This window comes from Peromyscus californicus, unplaced genomic scaffold (genome assembly GCF_007827085.1).
Source record: "Peromyscus californicus insignis strain IS unplaced genomic scaffold, ASM782708v3 Scaffold_9__1_contigs__length_137607984, whole genome shotgun sequence".
In the NCBI taxonomy this organism is placed as follows: domain Eukaryota; kingdom Metazoa; phylum Chordata; class Mammalia; order Rodentia; family Cricetidae; genus Peromyscus; species Peromyscus californicus.
The window spans coordinates 93,211,536-93,220,654 of record NW_026294617.1 but is presented as its reverse complement, the minus strand read 5'-3'; the positions used below and the strand labels follow the sequence as shown (position 1 = coordinate 93,220,654).

Below are 9,119 nucleotides of genomic sequence, written 5' to 3'. Positions count from 1 at the left end.
GTAAGCCCCGCCCCCGCCCGAGCCCCCACCCCCTCGCCTCCCGCTTTCCCGTCCCAGGACGCGTTGCGCGGCCCGGGCCGGAAGTCCTCGAGTTCCCGGGTGTGTGTCTGTGTCTGTGTCTCGCGGCGGTACGCCGCCGCGGTCAAGCGCCTAGGGGGTCCGCGTCTGAAGCGTCACCGCTGTCACTGCCGCCACCATACCGAGTCACTTCTAGAGGGACGGAGGCCCGGCCCTTCGCCGGGTGGAGAAGATGTTGCCCCTGTCCATCAAGGATGATGAATACAAACCACCCAAATTCAATCTGTTGGGCAAGATCTCAGGCTGGTTTAGGTGCGGGGTGCTGTGTCTGCTGGGAGGGGGCTGCCTGGCAGGAGGAGACAAAAGCCGGGAGCTAAGGATGGTCCGAGGTCCAGGGTGGGAGCGTCACCCCCCTGCTGTGGTGGAAAGAGCATGTGTGGACTGGGTGGGTTTTGAAAGGGGGTCTCGACTTCGGGGTCCCCGCACCCCCTTGGCTCCTGCCTGCTTCTAATCACCTGTATCGTGCGCAGGTCCATCCTGTCGGACAAGACATCCCGGAACCTGTTTTTCTTCCTGTGCCTGAACCTCTCTTTCGCTTTTGTGGAACTACTCTACGGCATCTGGAGCAACTGGTAACCAAAGGGGAAGATGATTGGGGCGGAAGCAGAGGGTGAGGGAAACTAGCCACTATTTGCTTAGTGCCACGTAGCTCCTCACCGGTAGGTAGGTTCAGGTCTTACCTTTGCCACTACCGCTTCTGCTGAGTTGCTCTCTCATACCTTTCTTTGTCAGTGCGGAAGGGGTGCTTTTCTAAGATCAGGGCCCATAAGGAACAGACTCTGATTTCCTGCAACTCCATCAGATAGGACTGACAGGCCCCCCTCCTTTTTTTTTTTTTCAGATAAAATGAATCTCTTCTCCAACTGCTTGCCTTAGCTTTGCCTGGGGAAAACTGGGAGGATCCTGTTAGCTAACCTCCTGTGGGTGTGGCATTTTTGGGATTTTACCCTTAAGATTCTGAGAGGGAAGATCTGAGGGTCCCTGTTTAATTTATGATTATCTTTGAATGACTCTTGAGGTTTGTGAAGAGACCTTTGACAAGGCATATGCCATTCTCTTTTACAGTGAAACTGTCTCATTATTTTCCCGCTCGTCTTTACTGCAGTAGAAAATCCTGGACAGTTTTCTGAAAGTGCCTCTTGATTTGATGCCTTTTGGTGTCACCTTTGAATTTTTGTTTTCTCTTGTCATGCTTTGGGTAGAGGAGAGTCCAGTGTGACTAAGGAAATCAAGTCCCTAGTATTTAAGTATTTGCTAGGGGATAATTCTGGGCTTGTGAAGTTGCTCTGCAAATAACAGCATCAGCACACTTCTCAAGTGTACTAGCTCCATCTGCAGATTTTGTTCCCTTTTAAGAATCTGCTAAGAGCCGGCCGGTGGTGGCGCACGCCTTTAATCCCAGCACTCGGGAGGCAGAGCCAGGCGGATCTTTGTGAGTTCGAGGCCAGCTTGGTCTACAGAGCGAGATCCAGGAAAGGCGCAAAGCTACACAGAGAAACCCTGTCTCGAAAACAAAAAAAAAAAAAAAAAAAAAAAGAATCTGCTAAGAGAGGGGCTGGAGTGAAGAGTGCTTGCTGCTCTTGCAGAGGATCAGAGTTTAGTTCTCAGCACCGTATCTGGACGCTCACAAGTGTCTGTAACTCCTGCTTCAAGGGATCTGACACCCTCTTCTGGACCCCACGGGCATACACACACACACACACACACACACACACACACACAGATAAAAATTTTTAAAAATGTTAAAGAAAAAGAATCTAATAAAGGATGGGGGATATAAATCTCCCAGAATCTTCGAGGGCAAGTTATATAGGGTCTTAGATTATCCTGTGCAATTTATGGTTTCGTTTTTGTTACTTCTGTTAAACTAACTTGGTCTCTGTCTTTTAAAATTCATTTTCAGAGAGGAATAAGATGATAGTCTTTGGTATCTAGCTCTGCTGGGTTTGAACAAAGGTATTCTTTCACTGGGTGGTGTAAGATCTCTTCTTTGGTGCACATCTTCAATCATTTGTTGGGGATTGTGGTATGACTTAGTGGTATAGTTCTTGCCTACTGTGAGACAGGCCTAGGATCCAGTCCCCGGTATTGTCAAATACACACACACACATACCCAGGAGGATCTCTGTGAGTTTGAGGCCACCCTTGTCTATGTAGTTCCTGGACAACCAGGACTAAGAGACCCTGTCTCAGACTAAAAAGCAAAAACAAAAACAACAACAAAAATCCCCCCAAATAAAACAAAACTTTCAGTAAGCAGTAGATTATTAAGATTATTGGTTTTGTTATTGCTTGGGGCACAAAAGTCATACTGACAATATTAAATCTTGATGTATTTAATAGCCATTTTGATTCCCGTGAGAATTGTGTGTATATTTTGAAGGATACCCCATTAACAGATTTTTCTTTAATCTCATAAAGTTTATAACCTTCAATATATCATAAATACTAAAAGCACTATAGTCTTAACTTGTTTTTGAATATAATGCTTTAATCAGTGATATATACTATTTATAATATATTTTATATGTTCCTCTTTCTGAATTGTGTCATAATTTTGGCATATGTGCTGCTTATTCTGTGACTACATTATAGCTTATATCACACATTTTTCTAGTTACACTATATTGCTACATACTATATTTCATTATGACCTTTCATTGACATAAATCACTTCATAGAATGCTTCATTCAAGGGCTTTCTATCTTAAGTGTCTGAACCACCTATTTCATGGAAAGTTGGGTGTATAGTTCCTTTCTAATCTGTAGATATCAATTAAAGTACTAAAACCATTATTGCCCAAGCTGTTCGTTAATATACATCATTGACTCGACGCGAACCGATGTACGAACCGTGCTATAAAAGTTGCCTTAAATATAAGGCAAGCCGGGCGGTGGTGACGCACGCCTTTAATCCCAGCACTCGGGAGGCAGAGCCAGGCGGATATTTGTGAGTCCAAGTCCAGCCTGGTCTATAGAGCGAGATCCAGGAAAGGCACAAAGCTACACAGAGAAACCCTGTCTCGAAAAACAGAAAAGAAAAGAAAAGAAATTTGTTAGGAATTGTGTATGGCTTAGTGATATAGTTCTTGCCTACCATGTAGTCAGCCCTGGATTCAGTCCCCAGCACTGCCAAATGCTCACACACACACACACACACACACACACACACACACACACACACACACACACACACACACACGGCTGTAAGCTTAGAATCCCAATATTTTGAAGGTGGAGACAGTAAGATCAGAAGTTAAAGATCCTCTTTAACTACATACTGAATTCCTAAGCGCCAGAGCCACTTTCAAAACAAGAGAAGTTTGTTTTTAACTTAATTTTGTTTTCATAATCTGGCTTCCTGTGTTGTTTGGACACCAAATTTTTTAGTTTCTTTGATTGATCATTTCTTTATGAGATTGGATTTTCTCTGTGCTTGTTTCTCACCTAAACCCACTTTGTTTTGGTCATTTCTATCTTCAATTTCATTCTTTAAAAATAAGTTTCAGGGGGGCTGGAGAGATGGCTCAGAGGTTAAGAGCATTGACTGCTCTTCCCAAGGTCCTGAGTTCAATTCCCTGCAACCACATGGTGGCTCACAACAATCTATAATGAGATCTGGCCTGCAGGCATACATGCAGACAGAACACTGTATACATAATAAATAAATAAATGAATCTTTAAAATATAAAGTTTCAGGTTGTTGAACATGAAAGATCAAGAAGTTATTTTTCCCAATGTAGGGGATTAAACCATGGATGAAAGACTCCCCTCACAAACATTTCCCTCACAAAAATGCAAAGATATCTTTGATAGAGTTGTAACAAATATGAAGTTGTTCTGATTTTATTTCCAGGGCCTCCATTTTCAAGGAAGAGCTTGGTTATAATAGACTGTGTATCTGATGGTGAGGCGGTGTCTTCAGTGGATGAAGAGCTCAGTTCTGTGCGCTTCCCTGCTCCCTGTCCACTCCCCTTTTCCTTTTCACGACATGGTAGCTTTACTTAAAGCTCAGCACACATGTGTTATGTGCCTAGTCATGTGTTATGGTGCCTAGTCAGGCATCTTGGCACCTGACACAGAATAGGAGCTTATTTTATGTTTGCTGAAAGAAAGAAGGAGTGATTGAATGCATGGATTTATCTGTCTGTACTCATGACTGTTCTATCAGGGGAAACAAAACAAACGCTAGAAAGCAAAAGTTAAGCTCCTTTCTTTGGTTCTTAGAAGTTGGGAGGAAAGTGTAGCACTAACTTCTACCCATGGTGTTTATTTCCTTTGAGAAATACTTCCTTTGGAGTATGCTTTCCCTCATACTTTCATCACATGGTCATGCCTAGAAGCAATGTGGTTTATCCTATGAAACCGTGTAGGTTGATACAAGCCAAGGCTTTGTTACTGAGGAAGAAAGGGCATGTGTACTGAAGAAAGAGATCAACCCATTCAACACAGAAAGTCGAGGTGTAGTGTTTTTGTTTCTTCTTTCCAAAGTTCCAGCAAGGCCTCCAGCACCTTTTATCTGAGTTGTATGGTGATTCCCACCTCCATATATTCTAGTATACCACTATGTTTGGCTTTATGTGTTTTCATGCTCTTCTGCTACACATTTACTTCACCATCTGTTTAAAAACTGAATTTCAATTGTACTATACACTGAAACTGTTGAAAATAGTTTCACTGAGACAAGTGGTTCTCAACCTGTGGGTCACAACCCCTTTGGCAACCCTTTATTTCCAAAATATTTGCATTACAATTCATAACAGTAGCAAAATTACAGTTATGAAGTAGCAACAAAATAATCTTATGGTTGGGGGTCGCCACAACATGAGGGACTGTATTAAAGGGTCGCAGCATTAGGAAAGTTGGAAACCACTGGTTTAGACACTGAAGAAGCTCATGAAACAGACTGTAAAGGTTGATGTTTCTGTTTTGATAAATATTTGTTCTAGAAATGCTAACGGCTGTATTGGGGGGTTATTTGGTCCCGTTTTTATGTGTGTGGAAGATGTTTGTTTAGTAACTCTGGTGAAAAGTGCTCTCATTCATCACGTATTTTTCTACATATGAAAATGTGGTAATGTTTTGTCTTATATCAAGCTTTCCCTTTTTGTATGACAACTCATCAGCTGTGGTGGAGCCCTTTGCTGCCTTGTACTTTTGTTTTTCATCTTAAAAACTCAGATGAGGGCTTCATTTTGATGACCATTAAGGATCATAGAATGACATGGAGTTGTATGTTGTTTAACTACAGTTCATTCCTTTATTAACTTTACGCATGTCGTGATCCTAATAACTTTCTTTTGGTGCTTTTTAGGTGTGTTTGTGTGGATTATGTGTGTGTGCATGCATGTGTGTGTCAGTGGACTTGTGAAGGGCAGAAGTTGAATTCAGTAGCATCCTAGATCACTTTCCTTCTTGGTTTTTGAGACTGATTCATCCCCAACCTAATTTTCTAATTTCTTGATAATAAATGTACACTTAGCCCTCTTATTCCACATTATAGAAATCAGCTGGACAGGGGTTTGTGAATTATGATGATCCCTTGTCTTCAATTGTGAAGTAATGTTTAACAACCACCATGAGTACACTGTTAGCTCAGTTACCAGCTGACCTTTAAGAAACGTTTTAGATGGAAAATCTTAAGCGTGTGTAAATAGTGTAATGGACGCCATGCACTCCTCACCCATCTTTACCACTCCAGCCGTTTCACCCGTTTTGTTGGCACGTCCCAGTGCCGGATCGACGTAAAGAGATAGGAGACCCAGTCTTTCCTAACTGCTTAGGGCTGATTCCTTAAAAGACAAGAGCCGCCCTTGACAGTTGTCAGTGCTCGTGTGTCCTTCTCACATCACATTATACAGAGAAGACTCTAAATACGACCCACAGTGTTTGGCTGACGTGGGAAGACCTTACATCTCTTAGAATTGATAGCTTTTTCTTCCTGCCTTTGTTTTTACGAGTGAACCTTAAACATAATTTTTTCTTTCTTTTTTTTTCATTTCTTTTTTTTCTTCTTTCTTTTTTTTAATTTTTATTTTTATTTTGCAATACAATTCAGTTCTACATATCAGCCACGGATTCCCTTGTTCTCCCCCCTCCGGCCCCCCTCACCTTCCCCCCAGCCCACCCCCCATTCCCACCTCCTCCAGGGCAAAGCTGTTTGAAACCTGGGGCCTATGCAGGATCTCTTGGCTCGGCCTGGGAGGAGGGGACTGGCCCTACCTGGACTGAGTCTACCAGGTTTTTTTTCTTTTTTAAAAGCTGATCTTAAACTCCCCCGTGCCAGAATTACAGATACATGCTACCACTCCTAGTGTTAGACAGAGTCCTTCTCAAGAATTTCTTTCCTTCCCCTCCTTCCCTCCTCCCTCCCCTCCCTCCCTCCCTCCCCTCCCCTCCCTCCCCTCCCTCCCCTCCCTCCTCCCCTCCCTCCCTCCTCCCCTCCCTCCTCCCCTTCCTCCCTCCTCCCCTCCCTCCCTCCTCCCCTCCCTCCCTCCTCCCCTCCCTCCTCCCCTCCCTCCCTCCTCCCCTCCCTCCCTCCTCCCCTCCCTCCTCCCCTCCCTCCTCCCCTTGTTTTCTGTTCTTTGTGGACAGGATCTTACACTGTAGCCTAGGGTAGCCTTAGTATTCATTAGTAGCCCAGGCTGGACTCATGGGGTTACTCTCGCCTCAGGCTCATGAATGTTGAGACTACAGGTGTGAGCCATGCTTGGCTTCAGGTGTTTCTTCTGTTGTGGAGTTCTGTTCACATTCTGTTTTACTCAGTGTGAAGATTTCTCCTTTATACCACAGGAAATCTCCCTCATTCAAGTGTCTTTAGAACTAGTCACAGAAAAATATATCGTAACACTTTTTAAAAGAAATTAGTGTTTAAAGAGGAACCTAAAACAAGTATGCTGATTGTATGAAATAGTTTTTCCTTAGCACATTTTATTTGTTGTGCAAATCCATAATTTTAGGTAATATCTATGCTGCCTTTATGTTTTACTTACTTTTTATTTTTCAGAAGTTTTTATTACATTTTATTTTTCCTGTGTGTGTGTGTGTGTGTGTGTGTGTGTGTGCGCGTGCGCGCGCACGTGTGTCTTGGTGCACATATGGAGACCAGCGGATACCCTCTGGGAATTGGAACCATGTGGGTCCCGGGCCTTGAACACAGGTCTTCAGATTTGGTGTCAGGTGCCTTTCCATCTTGAATCATCTCGCCAGCCCCTACCTTTACATTTCAAAGAATTTTGTGCTATACAGTCCAGATAATAATTCATATCGAGTAACGCTTGCTAGCACTGAAGATGAATAGCGAAATTCAGTATTTTCACAGTGAATGTGAACTAGAGGCTTTTCATGTGAGTTTATCTACTTATCTGTAGCTAAGTAACTTTCATATCATGATCCTAGGTTCAGGGAAAAGGCTTCATATCATCCACTGGAAGAGAACATGGTGCTTTTCCAGTTCAGAAGAGGAAGTAGTTTTTCAAGTTTGGTTACATTTTATTCAATGCTAAAACTGCCTGGGAATATAATGCATTGGTAGATTCCCCAGCACCATGAAAATAAATATAAGTAAATAAGTATTAAAAGAACTTGATTACTACAATCAATAGGACTTACTGTTTTGTATTTCCCTTAAGGCAATGTTTTATATCCACTGAATGTATAAAAAACAAATTTGTGTGTGTGGGGGAAGTTTACTGGGGTTCCTGTAAAAGTACTACAAATTAAGTAGCTGGCACATCAGAAGTTTCTTGTCTCATGGTTGGGAGGTATAAATCTGACTTCCGGGTGTCCATAGGGATTTGGGGAGAACCTGCTTGATCCCACTGTCGTAACTTCAGGTGCTTTGCTGGTCATCTTTGACAGTCCCTTAGCTTGTAGAAGCATCCCCTACATCTCTGTCTTTACCATCTCTTAGTCTCCTGTGATGTGTCTTCCTCCAAATTTCTGGGCCTTTTAAATAAGAATACCTGTCAGGACCCATTTATGATCTCCTCCTAACCAAGTAAATCTGCACCTATCTCTAAACAAAGTCACATTCTGAGGAGAGAGACAGCCCATGACAGTGTTTTACTAAATGTGTAGACGGATAGGTACGTACATACATCATACTATGTGAGGACTGGTGCACCTCCTTGCTGTAGTAGCAGTCATGGTGTCCTGTTCACCGTGTAGCTGAGGCCAAGTTGGCTGCCCAGAGGAAACTTGCTTGGATAAAGGAGGAGATAATTATAACAGAAAAGGGGCCTGAGGCTAAGCCCTTCTGGGTTAATCTCTGATTTGGAAAGGAAAGAGGTTAAAAAGGATGAAGTTGAAGTGTTGGCTTGCTACTTCACATGGCTCTGGGGACTAAAGGTAAGGAGAGTGCAGCCCAGGTTTGTGTTAAAGAGCTCTCCTGGGATCCAGAACCTTGGAACTCAGGGGAAGAGTTGGATAGTAGAGAGTTAAAACTCAGGTGAAAGTGAGAGGTGGTGGATGAGACCCAGTTCCCCAGGCAAGATGGGGCTGCTTTCACCAAGGTCCAGTCAGCAGGGAGTTGGGATTGGGACAGAGCTCTGGTGGCTCTCATGAGCCACCCGTGCCTGCTGCTGTGGGAGGAGCTCTTGTGAGGCGACAGCCACCTTCCTACAAGGTGACAGAGCACCGGTGGGTGAGGCCTGCCCGTAAGCTCTGGGGTGAAGTGTAGATGTATCGGTCTCCTGTTTATGTGGTGGTTTATTTCTGGGCCTTAGATTTGATTCAGTTGATCTCTGTTTGCCTTAATGTCAGCATGCACTGTTTTGATCAATGCATCTCTTGAAATCGAGAAATATCCTCTATCTTTGCCCCTCCTCTTCAAGAACATTATTGCTTTATAGAGAACCATTGCTTTTTTATAGGAATTAAACATTTTTAGGTTTATTTATTTTATGTATAGGAGTGTTTTGCCTGCATGTGTGTATGTGCATGCCTGGTGGAGGTCAAAAGAGAGTGTCAGATCCCCTAGAACTTGAGTTATGGGTGGTTATGAACCACCATGTGGGTGCTGGGAACTGAGAGAGCAACAA

At 43.4% G+C, this 9,119-nt stretch overlaps 1 protein-coding gene across 2 annotated transcripts in view; it reads left to right on the top strand.

Moving 5' to 3' along the window:
* The window catches only part of Slc30a7 (solute carrier family 30 member 7), a 70,880-nt gene that overhangs the window by 113 nt on the left and 61,648 nt on the right, over window positions 1-9,119 (top strand). Inside the window, exons 1-2 of one of the 2 annotated variants that reach the window (XM_052731120.1) lie at window positions 42-330; window positions 549-650. In XM_052731120.1, the coding sequence (XP_052587080.1) occupies window positions 251-330; window positions 549-650 (182 nt within the window). In that variant the 5' untranslated portion in view covers window positions 42-250. Of the gene's footprint in view, window positions 1-41; window positions 331-548; window positions 651-9,119 lie in introns of those variants that run through there. The other variant, XM_052731121.1, reaches the window with a different exon arrangement.